Source organism: Calypte anna, chromosome 27 (genome assembly GCF_003957555.1).
Source record: "Calypte anna isolate BGI_N300 chromosome 27, bCalAnn1_v1.p, whole genome shotgun sequence".
In the NCBI taxonomy this organism is placed as follows: Eukaryota; Metazoa; Chordata; class Aves; order Apodiformes; family Trochilidae; genus Calypte; species Calypte anna.
In genome coordinates, this window is record NC_044272.1 from 3,020,052 (window position 1) to 3,040,877 (window position 20,826).

Genomic DNA, 20,826 nt, shown 5'->3' on the forward strand with positions numbered 1-20,826 from the left:
CTGAAGCCCATGGCCTCTTGTTTCCGGGCGAAGACCCCAACCCTCCCCTGGCTCCAACCTCCTTCCAGGGAGCTGCAGAGGGTGATGAGGTCTCCCCTGAGTCTCCTCCAGACTGAGAGGAATGAATCCCAATTTTTTCCCTCTGCTTATCTCACTCTGGAGGCTGTGACTTTAACTTCCCCAACCTTCCAGGGGCTGCCAGAGGGAGCTCAGCCCCTGACTTACCTCCCCGTTGCAGAAGCAGTAGAGAAAAGCCACAAAGAAACCCTGCAGAAAGAGACAGAGATGGAAGCTGAGTCCTGAGCTGAGATTCTTTATGTATGACCCCCCCTTCCCTGACCAGGGACAGCAGCTCCACCTCCAGAGACCTGAGAGGAGTTGAAGAGCATCTCATAATGCATCTGGATCTGCCAGAGGAGCCCAGAGACTTCAGTGTAGGGCATGGCCATGAACACCACGTAATGGGACCCCAAAAAGTGGCATCAGCACCAGCGTGGACTTCAGCAGCTTCCTGAGAAGAGAAATCCCCTGAGCCTTTAGCCAGGACCTGCCAGGCAGCCCTGCAGCCCCCTCCCAATCCTGGGGAGGGTCTGGGTGCTGCAATTCCTGCTCCTCCTGCACCTGCTTTGGGCACAGCTCCTGCCCCACTTGGAGAGGGCACTGAGCAGAACCTCTGCTCCCCAGCCAGACTGAGCCACCAGAACCTCTGCCTGCCACCATCCTCCCTCCTTCCCTCCCTCCAACATCCTTTTCCCTCCCTCCTTCCAGCATCCCTTTCCCTCTCTCCAGCATCTCTTTCTCTCCCTCCCTCCTTCCCTCCCTCCAGCATCCCTTTCCCTCCCTCCAGCATCCCTTTCCCTCCCTCCAGCATCCCTTTCCCTCCCTCCTCCCTCCAGCATCCCTTTCCCTCTCTCCAGCATCTCTTTCCCTCCCTCCTCCCTCCAGCATCCCTTTCCCTCCATCCAGCATCCCTTTCCTCTGCTCTCCTTCACTCCAGGAGAAGACACCTCGGGTAAAGAAGCAGAAAATGAGGGATAGGGGGAAGGATTTATGGTTTTTGCTGCTGCTTCCAGCACTTGCCTGTACTGCTGCCTGGGGTCCGCTTCCCTGTGGTCGTCTCCAAAGCTTGGAAGCCAACACCCGGACTATGTTGAGGAAGAGGAAGAAGTTCACCTGCCAACACACACACATTTGGTTGGCTGCAGTGACCCAGGGTTGTCCCAGCTGCCTCCTGGGATGAGGACAGGGATGTGGGGTTGGCACTGAACAGAGCAGGGAGGCACCAGGACGCCCTGCACCCCCTCCCTGGGTGCTGGGGACCAACCCCAGGGACCACGAGTGACTGGTTTCTGGGTCTTTATTGTTCATTTTCCCCAAAAATAATTGAGGGATCAGCCAGAGGTTTCTTACCACGATGGCAGCCAGGATAGGGACCTGATAAATCCACTTCATGTTCCCAGCACTGAGGTCCCAGCATCTGGAGAGACCAGGGAAGAAACACCTTGGAGGAAGGAAAATTACCACCTGGTGGCTCCCTGTGCCCCCATCCTCATCCTCATCCTCCTGCCCTTCACCTCCCTGGCTGGGAGCAGTTTGTGGAGTTCCTGTAAAGCTCAGCAGCAGCCATGCCATGAGCATCCAGAACCATCATGGGGTTGCAGAGCAATTTTAATTCAGGTTTAACCTTCCTGAGAGCTCCTTGGCCACCTAAAACTCTGTTTACAGAGCCACATTCTGTGGTTTCCCTCATTTTAAAATGCTTCATTCAAACCATCCCCTTGAGCATTTCCCTTTCCACTGTTAACTGATCACCCAGCTGCCCCCCCAAGTGCAGCACAAAACCACTGCTGGACAAGATTCCTGATGACTTTATGGATGAGCCTTGCATGGGTGTTGACACCTCTTGGTCTTTTTGAAAACTTTTCACTTTTACAGTGCCCACAGATTTTTTTTTTTTTTTTTTTTTTTTGCTGGCATTTGCACCCAATCTTTCCCTCCCCCCCCAAAAGAAAAGGACACTACGTACTGTGTATCTGCCAGGGAAGCCCTGACACTGGCCCAGACAGACACAAACACAGCAGGGAGACCTGGAGAGGCAGGAACCAGGGTGAGGAGCATGGCTGAGCTCATCTTTGAGCATCATCTTTGCAGATTTGAACTGGTTCCCATGGGGTTCCCATTCCCAAATCCATTGGGCACCCAACGCTGCTCAACCACAGCTCCCAGTGGCCACAGCATTGGGGTGGGCTCCTTGCTTACCCCAGCCAATGATGATGAGGACCCAGAGGTAGTTCTTGGTAGAGAGGAAGGCCATGAAGATCAGGCTGTGCAAGTAGAGACCTTCCACCAGGATCCAGTAGTGGTTGGTGGCCAGAAAATAGAGGAAAAAAGTCACCACCACCTTGCAGCCAACCTGGAGTCAGAGAGGTTCCTTTATCAGGCTGTCTCCTGAAAACAAAACCTGATGGGCCCCACGCATGGCCCAAGTTCCTCCTCTTGCAAGGAGCTGCATCTCCTCTGGGATATTCCAGCAGCAGGCACAGATGCTCTTGGTCTTTCCCATGGGAGAGGAAACGGGATGGGTCTTTCCCAGGCTGAGGTCAGCCAGGCTGCCAGCCCCAGGGCCTCTGTGGCTCTGCTCATTCCCGTGGCACCAGGACAGGGAGAAGCTGGAGGTGGCCCTTCACCCCTCCACCCCAACCTCCTCACCCCTGAGCAGCACAACTCCCAGCAGGGAGGCTCCCAGTCTCATCCCATCCCATCTCATCCCATCCCTACTCCCCCCTCCGGTCTCATGGAGCCACTTGCCAGGTGGCTCCGTTGTCCTGCTGAGGGTCCCATTTCTGCCCTGAAGTCATCCTCCCTCATCTTTTCTGCCTCAGTGCCTGAGTAGAGCACCAGATCCTTCACAAAGATGCTCAGAGCCCGGCAGATGAAGGAGGTGAAGAGGTGGACGTGGATGTAGTTGCGGGTGCAGTGCAGACGCCTACGGAGAAAGGAGGGAGACACGGAGCATGCCTGGTACCCAACTGCTCCTCAGGCCATGGGGAGGTCCCAAAAAAGGGGAGCAAGGAGGTGTCACCCCCACCGTGGGCACAAAAGGTGTAATAGGAGGGGGGTGTCAAGGGTGGAGTGGTGGTTGTAGTCGGGGGTTTGGGGCTTTGGGAAGTGGTTTGATGTTTGGGGCTCGTTCCCATTCCCTGAGGGGAATGTGAGGGAGTGGTTCTTCCTCACCCAGGGATGGGGTTTGGGCTCCTCCTTACTTGAAGTAGGAGAGGATGCAGACAGCAACGATGAGGGAAGCCAAGGAGATGGAGTAACCAGTGGTGTACATCAGGTGCAGACGGTCAAACACCTCCTGGAAGAGAAGGGCTGAGCTCCACCACCACCCCTCTTACCCCCCCATAGCCTTCAGGGTGAGAGCACAACTTGTCTGGGTGTTCCTCTGGCTTTTGCTGCACATTTCCCTGCTCCCCATCCCTTTTTCCCAACACCTGATCCAAGGTCACCTTCTCACGCCTCCGGCGCTCGGAGGAGAAGAGCAGAGCACACTCGGTGTAGTTGGCCCAGGTCTTGTTGGTGCTGAGAGCCATGGCCCAGGTCCCAGAGGCACTGCAGTACCTGTAGGCATGACCTGGGGACAGCCAAGGGTGCTGTGACAGCAGCAGGACCCCCGGGAAGCCCAGGCAGAGGTCCCCAAGGGTGGCAGATGATCCCTAAGGTGAGGTTCCTCCCCACCCAGCTGCAAAAGTTTTTACCTTGGTGGTTGAAGTCATAGATGTAGTCAGGGCAGGGCACTGAGACCTCCTGGCTGGGAGAGCCCTTTGGCCAGCAGATAATCCCATCCCACTCAGGAAGGCAGCTGGGGTCTGGCCAAGGAGCAGAGACAAATCTCACTTTGGCTCCAACAGGGCCCCATCCAAACCTCCCAGCACCTTGCTGGAGCAGGGGGAGGGGAAGGTGCTGCCAAACCATCACCCGTGGCAGAGCAGGGGGAGCCCAGGGAGTGGGACACATCCCATCACATCCCACCTCATCCTGGAGACTCCATCCCTCTCCTTTACAGTGGGCATGGGGCAGTCTGGCTGCTGATGAGGGTGACCACAGAATCCTAGAATGGGCTGGGTTGGGAGGGACCTCAGAGATCATCAAGTCCAACCCTTGATCCACTCCCACTGCAGTTCCCAGCCCATGGCACTCAGTGCCACATCCAGGCTCTTTGGAAAGATCTCCAGACACGGAGAATCCACTACTTCCCTGGGCAGCCCATTCCAATGCCTGATCACCCTCTCCAGAAAGAAATTCTTTCTCATCTCCAACCTAAACCTCCCCTGGCACAACTTGAGACCCTGCCCTCTTGTCTTGCTGAGAGTTGCCTGGGAAAAGAGCCCAACCCCCCCTGGCTCCAACCTCCTTTCAGGGAGTTGCAGAGAGTGATGAGGTCTCCCCTGAGCCTCCTCTTCTCCAGCCTCAACACCCCCAGCTCCCTCAGCCTCTCCTCACAGGATCTGTGCTCCAGTCCCTTCCCCAGCCCAGTTGCCTCCTTTGGACCTGCTCCAGCACCTCAAGCTCCTTCCTGAGGGGCTGAGGGGCCCAGAACTGGACACAGGACTCAAGGTTCACCTAATGGCACCCAGAGCAGCCAGGAGCTCCTCAGGAGCCACGTGTCACTGTCCCCATCCTGCTCCCACTGGGAGGGGACAGCATTTCCCACAGCATTACCAGTTCCACTGGGGCAGACTGACCCGTGCCCAGGTGAAGGGAACATTACCTTTAATCTTCTCCAGTTGGGCTTTTATGTCCCTCTGACATTTCTCCTTAGCTTCCACCAGAAGATAGATCTGCTCTTCTTTTGTAAGAACATCATCAGGGTCAACCTGCCAAGGCAAAACTGAAATGAGGAACCCCCCCCACTTCCCACAGGGCTTGACCTGGACCAGCAGCATGGCTCAGGCCTCCTTTTTGTGCTCACAATTTAGAGCTGAATCCTCCCTGGGTGAGCTCAAACCGCGCCTTGTCCCCCCCATGTCCCCAGGAAGCCACCACCACCTGCTCAGTGCCAGGAGCCACCCATGGCCAGGATCCAGGAGCTGGGACTGAAGCTGCTCAGTCCCAGCAGCACCCCAAGGATGGTCCTTGAGATGCCCCAAACACTTCCAAGGCTCAGGGCAGGACCCAACCACTTCTGCTGCCACAAACCCCTCCATCCCTCCCTGCCTCCAAGCCCTGAAACCAACCAGCTAATTAACACCAAAATCACAAGGATTTTTTTTCTGGGGGGGCTGTTATGGGAACAGCATCTCCTAAAGTAGGAACCCCACTCACTGCATCAAGCAGGACGTTCCTTGGGGCAAGAAATGAGGGTGCAAGAGACAGGAGCAGACTTGCAGAGTGGACATGGGAGGTGACAAAGCTGACAAAGCCACCACACCACGGCCAGGTCCTTCCAACCCCTCCCAGGTGAATAAAGTTTGTGAATCTTTGGGGAGATTCAATCAACTTGGGAAAGAGCCCCCCCTGAAAGAGAACCCCACCTTCTTTCTGGGGTTTTTCCCTCTGGCAAGGTTGAAGCTGACCACAACATCCCCCCAGTTCCATGATCCATTGAGGAATGTTCATCATTTTTCCATGGGGGAAATCAGGGCTGTGTTGGGCTCCTGACCCAGCTCCCTTTTGCCCAACCCTCCCCAAAATGTTGGGGGTCCCCCTTGGTCACAATGAGCTGGATCTTGACATCCCTGCAGCCTCCTGGTCCCACTGCACCTGCCAAGAGCTTTTTAGGGTTTTTTTGGACCATGGAGATGCTGAGTTCAGAGTTGGGATGAGGAAACAGCTTTGGGAAGTGAAAAGGTGCTGAGACCCTGAACTTCCCTTCCCCAAAGCAGCCATCTGGGTGGGGGACTGGGCAGAAAAGGGGTCCCAGCTTTGGGATGTGTCCCCTCCCTGTGTCCCTCCAGCCTCTCCTGTGCTGCCTGTAACTCATCCCACTCCTCCTAAACCCCCCGAAGCCTCTTGGCCAAGGAATGTGGCTTGGATGTGTCCAAGAAATGGAAAAAAAAACCCCTCATCTCATCGTGGTGTCCTGGAAAGTTTGGAGCAGGAGCAGAGAGGTTCTGCCCTGCCCAGCTCCTTCCTGGCAGCTCCACAGTGCAGGACAGGGAACCAGAACCAGCTGGAAAGTTTCACCAAATTCCAAGCCAGGAGAAAACCCAGAGAGGCCCCCAGGCAGACTTACCAGAGCCCACACAGAGCTCAGGAGGCAGCAGCAGAGCAGAGCTGTCCCGATGCCTTTTCCAGGGATGGAGATTTCCATGGTCCCAGCACTCTGGGATGGAGCCCTCGGAGCAGAGGAGGTGGAAAAAGCAAAAACTTCACCTGGGCAGAGCCAAATCGGTGCTGGCTGGGGGCTGGAGAGGGTTGGTGCCTGCAGCAGGACCCAGCATCTTCTAGGCGGGGGCTGTGGTCACCTACGAGGTGAGGGGGGTGACAGGAGCCCTGGGGGGCACCTCGGGGTGAGGGTCCCTTGTCCTGGCAGTGCTAAAGGGGATGCTCACTGCTTATCAGGCTGAGGGGTTTTTTTTCCCCCCTAAACTCCCCCTCCCCTCCCCTAAACCCAAGCAGAACTTGCTGCTCTTCAGCCTCCCCGTCTCCCAGCTTTAAGCAGCTCCCGGAGCATGTGCAAACAATTCCCCTTGGGCTGGGGATGGCAGAGGTTTGTTGGTTTAGCCCGAGGTGCTAAAATTCTCTTCGTTTGAGGCAGATTCCTCTTCTCTTTTCGAAAAAAACTTCTCTCTTTGCCTTGGGGGGGGGGAGGGCCTCATTTTTCAGCTGTCACAGCATCCTCCTCTGTTACTGCCATCCCCCTTTCAGCCCCAGACTGGTCCCAAGGAGCTGAAGGACCTTGGGAAAAATAAAAAATAAATAAAAAAATAAATATAATAATAATTAAAAAATCCCAGCAGGGTGACTGTGGAGGTAAAAGAGGCAGAGGGTGCAAGGACATGGGCATCACCTCAGCACTGATGCTCCCGAGGTGGGATGAGTCTCAACCTGACATCACTTTTTAACTCTTTTCCTTCTCTCCCAAGGTTGGGAATGTTCTGGGGGGATCCCTGCTGGGACAAACACCTCGCAGCTTCCTGAAGATGAACCAGACACGGAGGGCTGGGGTGGGGGGAGGCAGAATTGGTCTCACCAGAGCTGACACCATCCCCACCAAGGTCCTTTCTGCCCCACAGAGAGGTCCCGGCGTTGTCCCCTGTGTTTTGGGCTGATCCAAGTGCCCAGCCCGAACCTGGCAGCCCCAATATTTTGTGTCCCCCATGTCCCCCTGGGCCACCCCCGTGTCCTGCTTCCCTGAGAAGCAGTGGGATGGGGCTGAAATTCAACAATCTCAGCTCCAAAACCCGAGGGATTTGGGTGGGATCTCCCCAGGGATCCTCTTCTGCCCCACGGCGGGGCAAAATCCTGCGTGGGGCAGAGCCCTGGAGCCCTCCCGGGGTTTTTCCTGACGGGGCAGCTCCTGGGGCTGCTTTGAGGAGGAAGCTTGGAATTTTTTTTGCTCCTCCAGGAGCATCAGATGAAAGGGAGCAAAGCAAATCCCATCCCGGCAGCGCTGGGCAGAGATGCGGCTGCTGCTCCCTCTGCTTCAACCCGGGGGGAGCCAAACAAACCTTTTCCCCCCTCCCTTTTCCATCATCTGTCAATCCAAGAGGGATCAGAGGCACTTTTGGGCAGCTGCCCATCTCCTCGGCCCGATTTAGCCTCAACCCGTGGGTGCTGGCACCGGCACCACAGCTCCTGAGATGCCTCTTTTTAATTTTATTTTTTGGGGGGGACAGACACGGGCACCCCAGGGGGATGGGGAGGGGGACAAGAGGTGGGATGGGAGGATTAATGTTTTCTGAAGGCTGGTTTGGGATCCTGAAGCTGCAGGGGGGTGAGGACAGAGTTAAGGTGAGGGGTTTTGGGGGGAAGGGGATGGATGCTGGAGAGAGGGAGGCAGCAACGCTCGGGGGGTGGTGGTAGGGGAAGGAATTTTGATTCCCAGTGCAGGCAAAATCTCACCCAGGCTCTGAGTTCACAGTCAGCAAGAAGAAACAGGGGTGGTTTTGTGTTGTTGGTTTGGGTTTGGGTTTTTTTTTCTTTTTTCGTTTGTTTTTCTGGTGGTTTTGTGGGTTTTATTTTTGGTTGGTTGGTTGGTTTTTTTAGGGGGGGACTAAATGTCTCTATTAGAGAGAGATCTGGGAAGTAATCATGGCAATCAGCACCCACCCACCCAGCCCCATCATGCAGCCCCCCCAGCTCCATTCCAGCTCTTGGCAGATGACAGCAGGCAGCAAATTCCCCAGCACTTCGTGGCTGCTCCCTCCTCCCCACAGCCCCTGTGACCCCACTGGTGACACCTCAGCCCCGTGGGTCAAGCAGGGACAAAGCTGGGGGGGCTCTGGGAATAGGGCTGAGCTGGGGATACTCCTGGTTCCGACCATTCCCAGCCCAGCAGCAGCTCTGGAAAAGCAGGATCAGAGCAAGGCAGCCAAGCCTTACACGGTCTCCCACAGCATCCCCCTGTAAAAGCTGTGAGCCCACAGCTCAGACAGGGACACTCTGTGCTGGGTCAGGAACCGGCTGGAACGGGCCCAGAGAGTGGTGCTGAACGGGGCTGCCTCAAAATGGCGGCTGTGGTGTCCAAAATGGCGGCCGTGGTGTCCCCCAGGGATCAGTGTTGGGCCCAGTGCTGTTCAATATCTTTATTGATGATTTAGATGAGGGGATTGAGTCCCTCATCAGCAAATTCACAGATGACACCAAGCTGGGGGGAGTGTGGATCAGCTGGAAGGCAGGAGGGCTCTGCAGAGGGACCTGGAGAGACTGGAGAGTTGGGCTGATCCCAAGGGGATGAGGTTCAACACAAGAACCCCATGGGGAGCTCCAGGCTGGGCACAGAGTGGCAGAAAGGGAGCTGGGAGTCTGGCTTGCCAGGAAGCTGAAGAGGAGGCAGCAGTGTGCCCAGGTGGCCAAGAAGGCCAATGGCATCCTGGGCTGGCTCAGGAAGAGCGTGGCCAGCAGGTCCAGGGAAGGGATTCTGCCCCTGTGCTCATCCCTGGGGAGGCCACAGCTTGAGTCCTGTGTCCAGTTCTGGGCCCCTCAGCCCCTCAGGAATTGGGAGAGGAGGGTGAAAACAGAACCAGCACCTTCCAGAGCCTGGGGGAGCCAAGAGGGAACCTCAGTGCCCACTTTGCTCACAGGTTTGGGGCTGCAGGGCTGTGAAATATCCTCAGCTGAGGAATTAATGCCTGGCTTTCCCCATTCTTTGAACCATCCCCATGGAGTCTCAGACACAAGAGATTGGGGCAAACCAGATGTTGGGGAGGAGGCCAGGGGGTGGTTCAGGGAGGACTGGGCTCCTTTGAAGGAGCAGCTCATAAATCTCTCTCTTAAAAAGGACCCTGCAGCCTTTGCCCTTGCAGGGCTGCCTGAAAACAGCCAAGCTTTTCCCCGGGGGGGGGGGGAATATGTAGGGTGGAAGGTTTCTCAGCCATCCTGTTGCTATTTTCTTACCAGGCACCTGGGGCTGTTTGAGTTTAGGTTTTCAGTGCTCATTTAGCAGGCAGCCCCCATGCAGCCCACCCAGTGCAGGTGCTGGAGGGGGAGATGTCCCCCCTCGTGTTGCACGGGGGTGGCTTTGCAGAACTGGTGACAAGGGGCAATTATCAAGTCCGGGGCCCTTCTCATTTGAGTTTTTTTCCTTTTATAGTAAGCAGCAGTTGCTCCAGCAGCTGGCCTGCCCCTCTGGGGTCAGGAAAAGGCTCCAGATATAAGGGAAGGAGCAGCCTTTGCCTTTCATCCCTCCCACTGATCGCTCCTCTGGACTCAGCCTTTGGCAAAGACCCTGGCGATGCCTCTCAAAAAACCCGACCCAAAGAAGGAAGGAGCCAAAGCATCTCCAGCCTCAGAGCCAGCCAAGGAGCCTGCTTTTGATCCCAAAAGTGTGAAGGTGAGTGAGGGATGAGGATGTCAACATCTCCCTGGGTGCCTCTCACCTGCCAGGCACAGGCGACGCTGTGAGCGACGCAAGCGGCGTCAGCCCGGCTGAGAGCCAAGGATGGGAGAGGAAAATTAGCAGATTAAAAAGAAAAAACAAACAAAAATAAATTAGCAGAAGGCTGGGAGTGATGTTACCCTGCCTGGGGGAGGGGGATGTTTCAGTCTCCCTGCTCAAGGAAACTCCTTCACCCTCACACCAGGATGCTGCCACCCACAGCTCCGGCTGCAGAGTTGAAGACCCCAAGAACCCCAAAAGCTCCTCCTGAGACACTGTGCTGGGGGCCTGGCAGCATTAAAGAAGCTTTTCTGCCACCCACTGTCTCCATCCTAAGTTATTTTGCTGTCTGCTTTGTCTCCTCCACGTGAGAGCATCTTTTATCCAAGTCTCTACAACAGGAGCCCAATTTTTCTGTGATTCCCCAGTTCCATCTTTCAGGCAGAGCTGAGGCAGGGGAGTTGGTAAGAGGAGGTTCAGCAGGGATGCTCTTCAGGCCCTTGAACCAGGGATCAAGCCTTAAAATTACATCCTTTCCACCCAAAATAGCCCTGAGTGGTGGGCAGAGCATCCCCGTTGCCTCTCCATCCCCTCTGCTTTCCGTGGGGATCCCGGCTCCATAGGGAGGGCAGGAGGGGCTCCCAGACAGGGCTGGATATGAGTCCTGGAAAGGTTCAAGGCAGGGGTAAACCCCTTCATCCCCCTCCAGCCCTCATCCCTGGCTCTGCTCTCTTCTCCCAACAGATTGAATTCACTGCTGAGCAGATCGAAGGTAAGTGCAGACCTCCCCTTCTCTCATGGGTGGCATTGGAAGTGGGGATTCCCTTTTTTTCCAGGGAAAAAGGGCAGTTTTTCACAGCAGACAAAAGAGCTGAGGCCTCACAGGTCCAGATCCCTCCTGGAGAAAAGCCCAGCAGGATCTGAGTTCTCCCCAACATGCTGCTCAGGGAATTGTGGAATGGTTTGGGATGGAAGGGACCTTAAAGCTCATCCAGTTCCCACCCACTCCAGGGGCAGGGACACTTCCCACTTGGCCAGGTTGCTCCAAGCCCCATCCAGCCTCATCCTCCAGGATGATTTCAGGAGGTTTCTTTGCAGGTAGAAGGGAGATTGGAATCAGAAAGGCCCATTCCCAACCAGCATCAGGCTGGAGAGGAGATGGGAAGGGAGGAGGCAGGAGATGGAGATGGGAATGATGCTGAAAGGGGGTGGGAGCCAGCAGAAGGGGCTGCAAGGTTGGGAGTGATGAATGGATCCTGGTTCTTCTCTCTCCAGTCAAAGAGGATAATTCCAGCTGCACAACCTGGCAGGGAAAAGATATTTTTCCCTCATTCCTGGTGAGAGACACAACCTGGCTGAAAGCCTGGGAGCCTCTGGCCATGCAGGGACAACCCCATGAGAGGTCAGGAAGCTGACGAGCATCCCCCAGAGAAGGAAGGAGCCCTTTAATTGTTCCTAATTTAGTCTTTCTTCCTCCAGGTGAAGCCTAAGCCTCCATGGTATGATAATTTAGGGGACTCAGCTTGGAAATGAACCTCCTGTGGCCTTCCATGGCTTCAAGGCTGGGGTGGATAGGGTCACCCTGCCCCAGATAGGAGCAACTTGCCCCACTCTGTCTACCAGCAGAGTGGATGTGGGGCTGTAGGGATCCTGGGTGGGCAGCAGGAGGGTCCTGGGGTGCTCAGGAGACCCCAGGCAAAAAAAGGGAAGAAAAAGGGGATGTTTTCCAGCAGCTTCCAGTGCAGGAATCCCAGCAGGGTCATCTGGCCAGCTCTGCAAAGGTGGCAAAACCTGCTCAGGAGCTGAGGGACTCGTTGGAGGAGTCTGGCAGGTTTGGGTGGCTCCTGAGCAGCGATGGGTGCAGAGGGCACCCTGACCCCCTGTCCATCCCTTCCCTGCCAGGCTCCAGTGGGGTGGGAAATGGGACTTTTTTTTTCTTTTTCCCTGCAGAGTTCAGAGAAGCCTTCAGCCTGTTTGACAGCTCACCCATGGGGACCATGCAGATCACCTATGCCCAGTGTGGGGATGTCCTGAGGGCTCTGGGTCACAACCCCACCAATGCAGAGGTCCTGAAGGTGCTGGGCAAGCCCAGACCAGAAGGTGACTACTGGGATAATAGTGGAAAAGGTGGGAAAAACAATTCCCCTAGCAGCAAGTGAAGGATCACATCCCCTGCAGGAAGAAGATGAAGGGACTGGGAAGGAAATGATGCAGGGAGACTTCATTCCTGCCAAATTCCTTGCCTCCCACTCCCTGAGCCACAGCTGACGTGGAAGGGGTGGCAATCCTCAGCCAGGGATGGTGACAACTGATGGTTAGCAAACCAGACTCTGAGCTGGTACAAACTGGTGTAACCTGACCAGCCCAGTGCCACTGCATTGCCCTGGTGACAGAGGACTGACCTGCTGGGGTTTATTTTTGGGGTATATTTCTATATATTTATATATTTGCTGGGGTATGTTTATTTTTGGCTGGTAGCAGCAGTCTGTGTGCAGACCCCAGATGTTCCTACTTTGATCCTCATATGGATCTTCCCATCTCAAGCACAATATAGTCCCATCATCTGGTGGTTTTGGGTTGGTTTTTTTTTTTTTTTCCTTGAACTCAGCTGGAAATGGGGCCAGGAAGGTGGAGCGGGAGGTCCCCAAAGGCTGAGTCCAGGTTAATCTCTGACCCCCATCTCCTCCTCCCCTTCCAGAAATGAACACCAAAGTGCTGGACTTTGAGACCTTCCTCCCCATCTTGCAGCACTTCACCCGCAGCAAGGAGCAGGGAACTTTTGAGGATTTTGTGGAAGGGCTTCGGGTCTTCGACAAGGAGGGCAATGGGATGGTGATGGGGGCTGAGCTGCGCCATGTGCTGGTGACACTGGGTATGGGGTGACCCTGGGGTGGGGACAGGACACAGGGCACCCCTAAACACCTCCCTGGGGGTTAGATGGCTGGTTTGGTTGAGGCTGGAGAAGAGGAGGCTCAGGGGAGACCTCATCACTCTCTCCAACTCCCTGAAAGGAGGTTGGAGCCAGGGGGGGGTTGGGGTCTTCTCCCAAAAGAAGAGGCCATGGGCTTCAGCTCTGCCAGGAATTGTTTAGGTTGGATATTAGGAAAAAATTCCTTCCAGAGAGGGTGATCAGACATTGGGATGGGCTGCCCAGGGAGGGGGTGGATTCTCCGTGTCTGGAGGTTTTTAGGAAGGGACTGGATGTGGCACTGAGTGCCATGGGCTGGGAACCACGGGGGGAGTGGATCAAGGGTTGGATTTGGTGCTCTCAGAGCTCCTTTCCAACCCAAATGATTCTGGGATTCTAACCCAAATAATTCTGGAATTCCAACCCAAATGATTCTTTACAGGGAGGGAATTCTTTACAGGCATTGGGATGGGCTGCCCAGGGAGGGGGTGGATTCTCCATCCCTGGAGGTTTTTAGGAAGGGACTGGATGTGGCACTGAGTGCCATGGGCTGGGAACCACGGGGGGGGGAGTGGATGAAGGGTTGGATTTGATGCTCTCAGAGCTCCTTTCCAACCTGAATAATTCTGTGATCTCTCACATTGGAGAGACTCTTTTTATTCTGCTGCCCATGGGTTTTTGTAGGAGTGAACCTTTCCCATCTCTAGGCCACAGCTTCATGCATGATCCAGGTGAGATGGAGAGTCCAGAACATCCTCAGTTATCAGAACCATTTCAGCTTGGGCTTCTCTCCATCTCCCACCCACACTCCTCAGTCTGTAGGGGCCCACAGCTCCTTTTTAGTCTCCTTTTCTTTGTTCTGGTGGTCTTGGCTCTCTGGAAGAAAGACAGAAGGGTCCTTGGAGGCTGAGAACCCTTCCCCTCACCTCTCCTTCCTCCTTCTCCAGGGGAGAAGATGACAGAGAACGAGGTGGAGCAGCTCATGGCAGGGCAAGAAGATGCCAATGGCTGTATCAACTATGAAGGTAAAAGCAAAAGATTCCCATCAGGGTCATCTCTGCCTTAGGATGCAAAAATGTTTCCTTTGTGAGGTCACTGAGGGGGAGGTGTGGACCCCTGTCAGGGTTTAACACTGGGCTGGCAATTAAACCCAATGCCAGATGCTCTTAATTAATCCCCCTCCCTGATAAAGAAAGAAAAAGAATAAGGGAGAGAGACTGATGGGTTGGGAACTAAACTCCACAACTTAATGAAACAGGAATGAGAAATAGGAGAAAAACCTAAATCTATACAAATAGACAGGAAAATTGATCCCATGTTCCTCCCCCAGTAACTCTCAGGTCCCCACTGGGAAAATCCAGGCTGGAATCCTGGAGCCAGGAGCAGTTGGGAGCTGGAGGCAGGAACACACAGCTTCAGGCTGGGATGGATCAGGAGCACAGGCAGAGGAAGGGATGGAATCCTCCCAGGATGCTGAAGCAAAGAGGGAGAGGGGAGGAAGGGGAAGCAGGAAGGGGTTTGAGCCTGGTGATCCCTCCAGTTTATCCTGAGGATGAGGAGGATGGGATGGAATCCTCTGTTTGCTCAGTTTTGGCCATTTCTCTTGTCTGTTCCTTCCCAAAGGAGGGGTTCAGGTGGGACCTTTTTACTCCTTCTCTCCTTCCAGAGGGCAAAATATTCCTCAGAGCTGAGCAGTGCCCTTGGTTCTGCACACCAGGCTCTGGCTGTAACTATAACCATGGAGTGGGATCAGTCCTAGAAGCAGAAAATAGCTGAGAAACTTGCTGTTCATTTCTCCTTCCAAGAGCCTGAGCTGAAAGCCAAAGTCCAAGCCAGAACATCCCCTTTATCCTGACCCCAACCCCTCCCCATGGCAGCTGGGCTGGGACCCAGGTGGTTGTGCCAATGATTTCAATTAAAGGGATTTCATCTCCCCATGGGGCTCAGGGCTGCTTCATCCCCAGGTTTGGCAGAGTCTTGCTGGAAGCTCTCAGGAGTCACCAAACCCAGCATCTTCCACAGCAGAAACTGCTTGGAAACATTTGGAGAACCAGATTGCTCAGGGATCCAAGAGGGTAAAAATCTGGCATAAAGGGGAGGGGGTGAAGCCTAGGAACCACTGAAATGAGGGAAAAATGAGGCTTTCCATTACCCTTGGCCTCAAAAAATGGGATATACCTGGCTCAGCTTGTCCCCAGGTGGGGTTTGGGATCATTCTAGAAAGGTTTGGAAGGGCAGGAATGGTGTGGGAACAGGAGGAGACATCTCAGCCCTTTGGCCCTTGGGGTTGGGATCCTCCCAGTGCCTCCCAGTCCATCCCACCACAGCTCCCAGCACTTTTTGAGCTCTCACACCCTCAATTTCTCCTTTGCCCCTCAGCTTTTGTCAAGCACATCATGTCTGGCTAAGAGCAGAAGCTTCAGGTGAGTTTATCAAGGGGCTCCTCCTGCTGCTTATTCCAAAACTGGAAATCCTGCATGGACACAGAGGAACCAAAACCCCCAACCCCAGGGAGCTTTGGACCAAAACCCCAGGAGTAATCCCAGCTTTTGAAAGCACAGAAAGCTGTGTTGGTGATAAGGAACCTCATCTGTTTAACTCAGGGTGTTTAAAATAACATCAGGGCAGCAGCAAGCCCTTGGCTCTCAGCCCAGGGTCTGGTTCCTGGGGCTGAAAGGCAAGAAAAAACCCAAAACTGGTGTGGTTTGGGGGAGGTACATTTTCTAAGCCACCAGGAGGTGGAAAGAAATATTTAAAAAGTGGCAGCAGGGAATTATTTAATGTTAAGAAGACACCGAGATGTCTACAGTGCTGTGCTGGGTTGTAATTCCCATTAACATCAGAAAAATGCTGGGAAATGGCTCAGTGATTTGGGTTGTGCTTTTCTGAGTTCCTCAAGGTCTGCCTTGGTTGCTTTTAGGGTGAATTATCCCTCTGAATTCTAAGAAAATCCAAATTACTAATTCTGGCCTCAGTCTCCCCTGCCAGTTTCTTATGGTTTAATTATTTTCCCTTTCTGAAAGAGAAAAAGGGGGAAAAAATGACCTGCAGATACTGCTAAGCACACAAATTAAATATTTAAAATTCTCCTCCTCCCTACCCCAAATCTCTTGAAGCATCACAAGATGAAACCAGGCAGAAGTCTGAGCTTTGGGTGCTCAGCATCCTTTTTATCTTGTTTTTAAGCCATTTCTCTCCAGCTCCTCTTGGTCAGCTCAGCAATCTGGGTGCTTGGGTGGCAAAGAGGATTTAATTCTACCCTAAACTATTTGCCTGAAACATTGTGGGGTTTGGTTTTAGGTTGGGTTTTTTTTATTATTATTATTATTTTTTAATGGTGTAGAATTACAGCTATTGACATTTTGGGTTCATCTGGGAAGGAGCAACCTCCTCTCCAAGAGTCATTGTGTTTAAACATTTCTCATGCTTCATTCCCAGGCTCTTGGAAAGGTTTGAGCCCACCTGAGCACCAAGAACAGGGAAAATTCCTCCATCCATGGCTTTTCCTTCCTGGATATCTCACATCTCCAGGGATTCTTTGCACCACAAAGAGTTGACCCCCAGGTGTGCCCAAGCCTCAGCATACAATGAGACATCTGCAGCTTGGTTTTTAACCTAAAATGATTCTTTTTAGGTGGTTTTTCTTTTCCCTGTGACATTTGGCTCATTAAATTTCATCCCTTCCTCATTTAAACACTGGCTCTGCTTTGGCTCTGAGTGAAGAGGTAAATGGAGGAGATCCCAGGGGCTCCACCAAAAATCAGAAATATTCCCCCAGAAAGGGGAAAAAGGAGGATTTTATCCCTGTCTGATGAGAGGGAAAAGTTCAGATTTGTAGGGTGAAGGGCTCTGTCCATCACCTCTGGACAGGGCCACATCTTGCTGATGGATCTGGAGCAAAGTGAACATTCCAGGTTGCATCAAACAGCTCCAAGGTTTTTTTAGGGCTTCTCCAGCTCTCTTCTTCCCAGAACCCAGATTTTTTTCAGCCCTGGATGTCCAGCCCTGCAGATCCAGGCTGAATTGCACCACGGAGCAAAGAAGGATCTGCTTGGTCCTGCCACTGTCACTGGAGGGGACCAGGAGGCATCCTTGTTCCCAGGGGAAAACCCAGTAAAAAAAAAAATAATCAAAACCACCAGAGAAAACATTCAAATAATTTTATTTTATTTATTTTATATTATAATATCACTATCAGTTCCTAAAGCCTGGTTTCTAGGAAGCTGAAGCTGGATGAGTCAACAAGTGGGAAGGAAAATGGGGAAGTGCTGAGGATTTCTGGGCCAGGTCACATCTCCACCTCTGTGGCATGGGCTCTCTCAAGAGCATCCAGTTCTTTTGAAATATCTCCAGACACGGAGAATCCACTACTTCCCTGGGCAGCCCATTCCAATGCCTGATCACCCTCTCCAGAAAGAAATTCTTTCTCATCTCCAACCTAAACCTCCCCTGGCACAACTTGAGACCCTGCCCTCTTGTCTTGCTGAGAGTTGCCTGGGAAAAGAGCCCAACCCCCCCCTGGCTCCAACCTCCTTTCAGGGAGTTGCAGAGAGTGATGAGGTCTCCCCTGAGCCTCCTCTTCTCCAGCCTCAACACCCCCAGCTCCCTCAGCCTCTCCTCACAGGATCTGTGCTCCAGTCCCTTCCCCAGCCCAGTTGCCTCCTTTGGACCTGCTCCAGCACCTCAAGCTCCTTCCTGAGGGGCTGAGGGGCTCAGAACTGGACACAGGACTCAAGGTTCACCTAATGGCACCCAGAGCAGCCAGGAGCTCCTCAGGAGCCACGTGTCACTGTCCCCATCCTGCTCCCACTGGGAGGGGACAGCATTTCCCACAGCATTACCAGTTCCACTGGGGCTGACTGACCCGTGCCCAGGTGAAGGGGACATTACCTTTAATCTTCTCCAGTTGGGCTTTTATGTCCCTCTGACATTTCTCCTTAGCTTCCACCAGAAGATAGATCTGCTCTTCTTTTGTAAGAACATCATCAGGGTCAACCTGCCAAGACAAAACTGAAATGAGGAACCCCCTCCACTTCCTACAGGGTTTGGCTTGGACCAGCAGCATGGCTCAGCACCACAATCTCCTTCCTGAGGGGCTGAGGGGCCCAGAACTGGACACAGGACTCAAGCTGTGGCCTCCCCAGGGATGAGCACAGGGGCAGAATCCCTTCCCTGGACCTGCTGGCCACGCTCTTCCTCAGCCAGCCCAGGATGCCATTGGCCTTCTTGGCCACCTGGGCACACTGCTGCCTCCTCTTCAGCTTCCTGGCAAGCCAGACTCCCAGCTCCCTTTCTGCCACTCTGTGCCCAGCCTGGAGCTCCCCATGGGGTTCTTGTGTTGAACCTCATCCCCTTGGGATCAGCCCAACTCTCCAGTCTCTCCAGGTCCCTCTGCAGGCAGAGAAGGAGCCCTGTATCCCTGTATTTGAGCCTCCAGCTTCTGTGCAGGGAGGGATGACCCTAAATTAAAAGCAGAGATTCTTGCAGAGAGGCAGAAAGAGTGAAGTGGAAAGTAACAGAGAGCTAGGGGGAAAAAAAACAATCAAACAACAACAAAAACCAGGGCTATGAAATCCATCCTTGGGGTAAAAGCATCCACTCTGAGGGGCTGTTCTGTCTCTGAGCTGATTTGGAGCAGAGCAGGTTGGGATGATGCATTTGAATGGGCACAATAAATAACTTTAGAGCTCTATAGGTGTCCCTGTGCTCTGCCTCCTCCTCTGGAAAAGCTGAGGATCCCAAGGAATGAGCACTTTTGATCCCATGGCTATTTATAAAAAGCATCTAAGGATGCAGAGCTGCACTTCAGGACTGGAGGAATGTCCAGAAATTGAGATGTCCCAAGGCAATTATCACCATTTTATCTTCTTCCAGTTCAGCTGCTTTTTCTTGAAGGTAAAAATAATCCCCTAAACACCCTAAAGAAGCCTCTGGCTTTATCTCCTCAGGCTGTGATAAGCCAGAAACTTGTTCCAAAGATGGTCTGGATGTCAGGAGGGTTTTTGCTCTGTACCCTGTGAAATGAAGGAGGGAGATGGAGTTCTCAGGATGTTATCCTGTTATCTCCTGGCAGGGAGATCAGGATGAGGATGAGGAGTATGGACTGTGCTCCTTGAAAGGCTTCTCCAGCCCACACCCCTCTCAGCAATGTGAAGGATTTGAGGGAAAGAAGGAATTTCACTGAATTGGGATTTTTTGTGCTCGGAGAGGGAGCCAGGGATCTGTCTGGGAGTGGGGGGGGGGGGCTCCCCCTGAGTCATTTTGCTGCTTAAAAAACCAAAAAAAAAGCTTTGCCAGCTTGTGCACACCCTGAAAGCAAACACCTGCAGTGATAAAACCCTCAAAATACCCTTTTACAGCAATGCAAAGATAGATTTATAAGGAGAAAGGGGGGGGGGGCAATCCCTCCTGCTCTCCACCCCAATTTCCAGCACCAGAACCAGGCAGGCAGGTTGGGATTTTCACCTAAAGGCTCCAGCAGGGCCAGCACCCATCCATCCTTCTGGGTGCAACCTGGATGCACCCCTATTTTTTTGGGGTGCAAGTGAAGGAGGTACCAGAGGGAGCCAGGGGAGCATCATGATGCAGGTGTGGATGGGAGGTGGGTCTGGGCTGGAAGGATTTGGACCTTTTCCCTGGTTTTGTTCTGTACAGGAAGGGGTTGGAGCTGTCGGTGCCTGCTGATGGGTCAGAATTTTTAATAAAATGAGGTTTTATTGGGTGCTTTTATTCCTTTATCTTTTTGGGGAGAAAGTAGCAGATGTCAGGGTGCATCTGCAAACAGAATCAAGTTGTGATTGGCAGCTCTCCCCCTGTATAAAATGGGTTTTTTTTTAAGTTTTGAAGACTTTTAAAGTCTCTTTAGACTTTTTCAGTCCTCAGACTGAAGTGCTTTAAGTTTTGAAGACTTTGTACCAGGGCTTGAAGCAAAAGCATCTTCTTTGGGCAAGTAAAATGCAGATCAGAGACACACCAAGACTTGGGTAAAAGAAATGTTCTGGGTTTTAGGAAATTGCATTAATTAGCTGGAGCCTGGGGAACGAGATAATGACAAGTGGGAACCGGGAGGTGTTTGGGGATGAAGTCCTGATGCTCACAGAGGACCCCGGGGTCCCGGAACCTCCCCCCATCCGCCCATTTTTTCCACTCCTGGTTCTGGGTTGTTCCCAACCTCGGGATTCCTGGGACAGGGACAGGACCGGGACAGGACCGGAGCTGTGCTGACCCCGCACACGGGAACCCCGACTCGACTCGACTCGTCTCGGCGCGGTTCGGCCCGGCTCGATTCGACTCGGTGTGGTTCGGCTAGGTGCGGTTCTGCCCGGCTCGGTTCGACTCGATTCGGCTCAGCCCGGCCCGACTTGACTCGGATTGGCACGGTTCGGCCCGGCTCGATTCGACTCGGTGCGGTTCTGCCCGGCTCAGCTCAGTGCGGACCTGTCCGGTTCGGCTCGGTGCGGTTGTGCCCGGCCCGGCTCGGCTCGGCTCGGCTCGGTTCGACTCGACTCGACTCGACTCGACTCGACTCGACTCGGTTCGACTCGACTCGACTCGACTCGACTCGACTCGACTCGACTCGGTGCGGTTCTGCCCGGCCCAGCTCAGCTCAGCTCAGCTCAGCTCAGCTCGGCTCAGCTCAGCTCAGCTCGGCTCAGCTCGGCTCAGCTCAGCTCGGCTCGGCTCGGTTCTGCCCGGCTCGGCTCGGCCCGGCCCGGCCCGGCCCGGTTCGGCTCTCTCCGTTTCCCGGGACGCTCCCGCCTGGCCGCCGAGCGAAGCTTTTCCTCATCTGTTTTCCATCGGCGCTCGGCTCTTTCCGCCCCCGTCCTTCGGCTATTTCCGGCAGACAGTTCGGCTATTTCCGCCGCCAGCTTCGGGT

The 20,826-nt window shown here is 53.8% G+C and overlaps 2 protein-coding genes across 2 annotated transcripts; one reads left to right on the top strand and one right to left on the bottom strand.

Moving 5' to 3' along the window:
* Positions 1–171: 171 nt before the first annotated feature.
* LOC115599739 (parathyroid hormone/parathyroid hormone-related peptide receptor-like) lies at positions 172–6,313 on the bottom strand. Its single transcript, XM_030465738.1, is given in 14 exon segments — positions 172–267; positions 369–464; positions 466–507; positions 1,077–1,101; positions 1,103–1,173; positions 1,411–1,477; positions 2,027–2,087; positions 2,260–2,413; positions 2,809–2,986; positions 3,264–3,358; positions 3,510–3,634; positions 3,759–3,869; positions 4,772–4,877; positions 6,236–6,313. Coding segments are annotated over 14 exon segments (1,305 nt in total).
* A 3,580-nt stretch (positions 6,314–9,893) lies between these two features.
* On the top strand, positions 9,894–16,631 carry LOC103539237 (myosin light chain, embryonic). Its single transcript, XM_008505730.2, has 7 exons — positions 9,894–9,997; positions 10,787–10,814; positions 11,993–12,142; positions 12,741–12,914; positions 13,898–13,975; positions 15,330–15,373; positions 16,389–16,631. Exons 1-6 carry the CDS (start codon positions 9,899–9,901, stop codon positions 15,356–15,358), a joined length of 558 nt encoding a protein of 185 aa, XP_008503952.1. The 5' UTR covers positions 9,894–9,898; the 3' UTR covers positions 15,359–15,373; positions 16,389–16,631.
* Positions 16,632–20,826: the final 4,195 nt, after the last annotated feature.

Excerpts from the sequence above, each read along its gene's own strand:
- LOC103539237 (XM_008505730.2), top strand. The coding sequence starts at position 9,899 with ATGCCTCTCAAAAAACCCGACCCAAAGAAGGAAGGAGCCAAAGCATCT. Across the intron at positions 10,815-11,992 it reads CACTGCTGAGCAGATCGAAG|AGTTCAGAGAAGCCTTCAGC; the intron begins GTAAGTGCAGAC and ends TTTTCCCTGCAG. Across the intron at positions 13,976-15,329 it reads TGGCTGTATCAACTATGAAG|CTTTTGTCAAGCACATCATG; the intron begins GTAAAAGCAAAA and ends TTTGCCCCTCAG.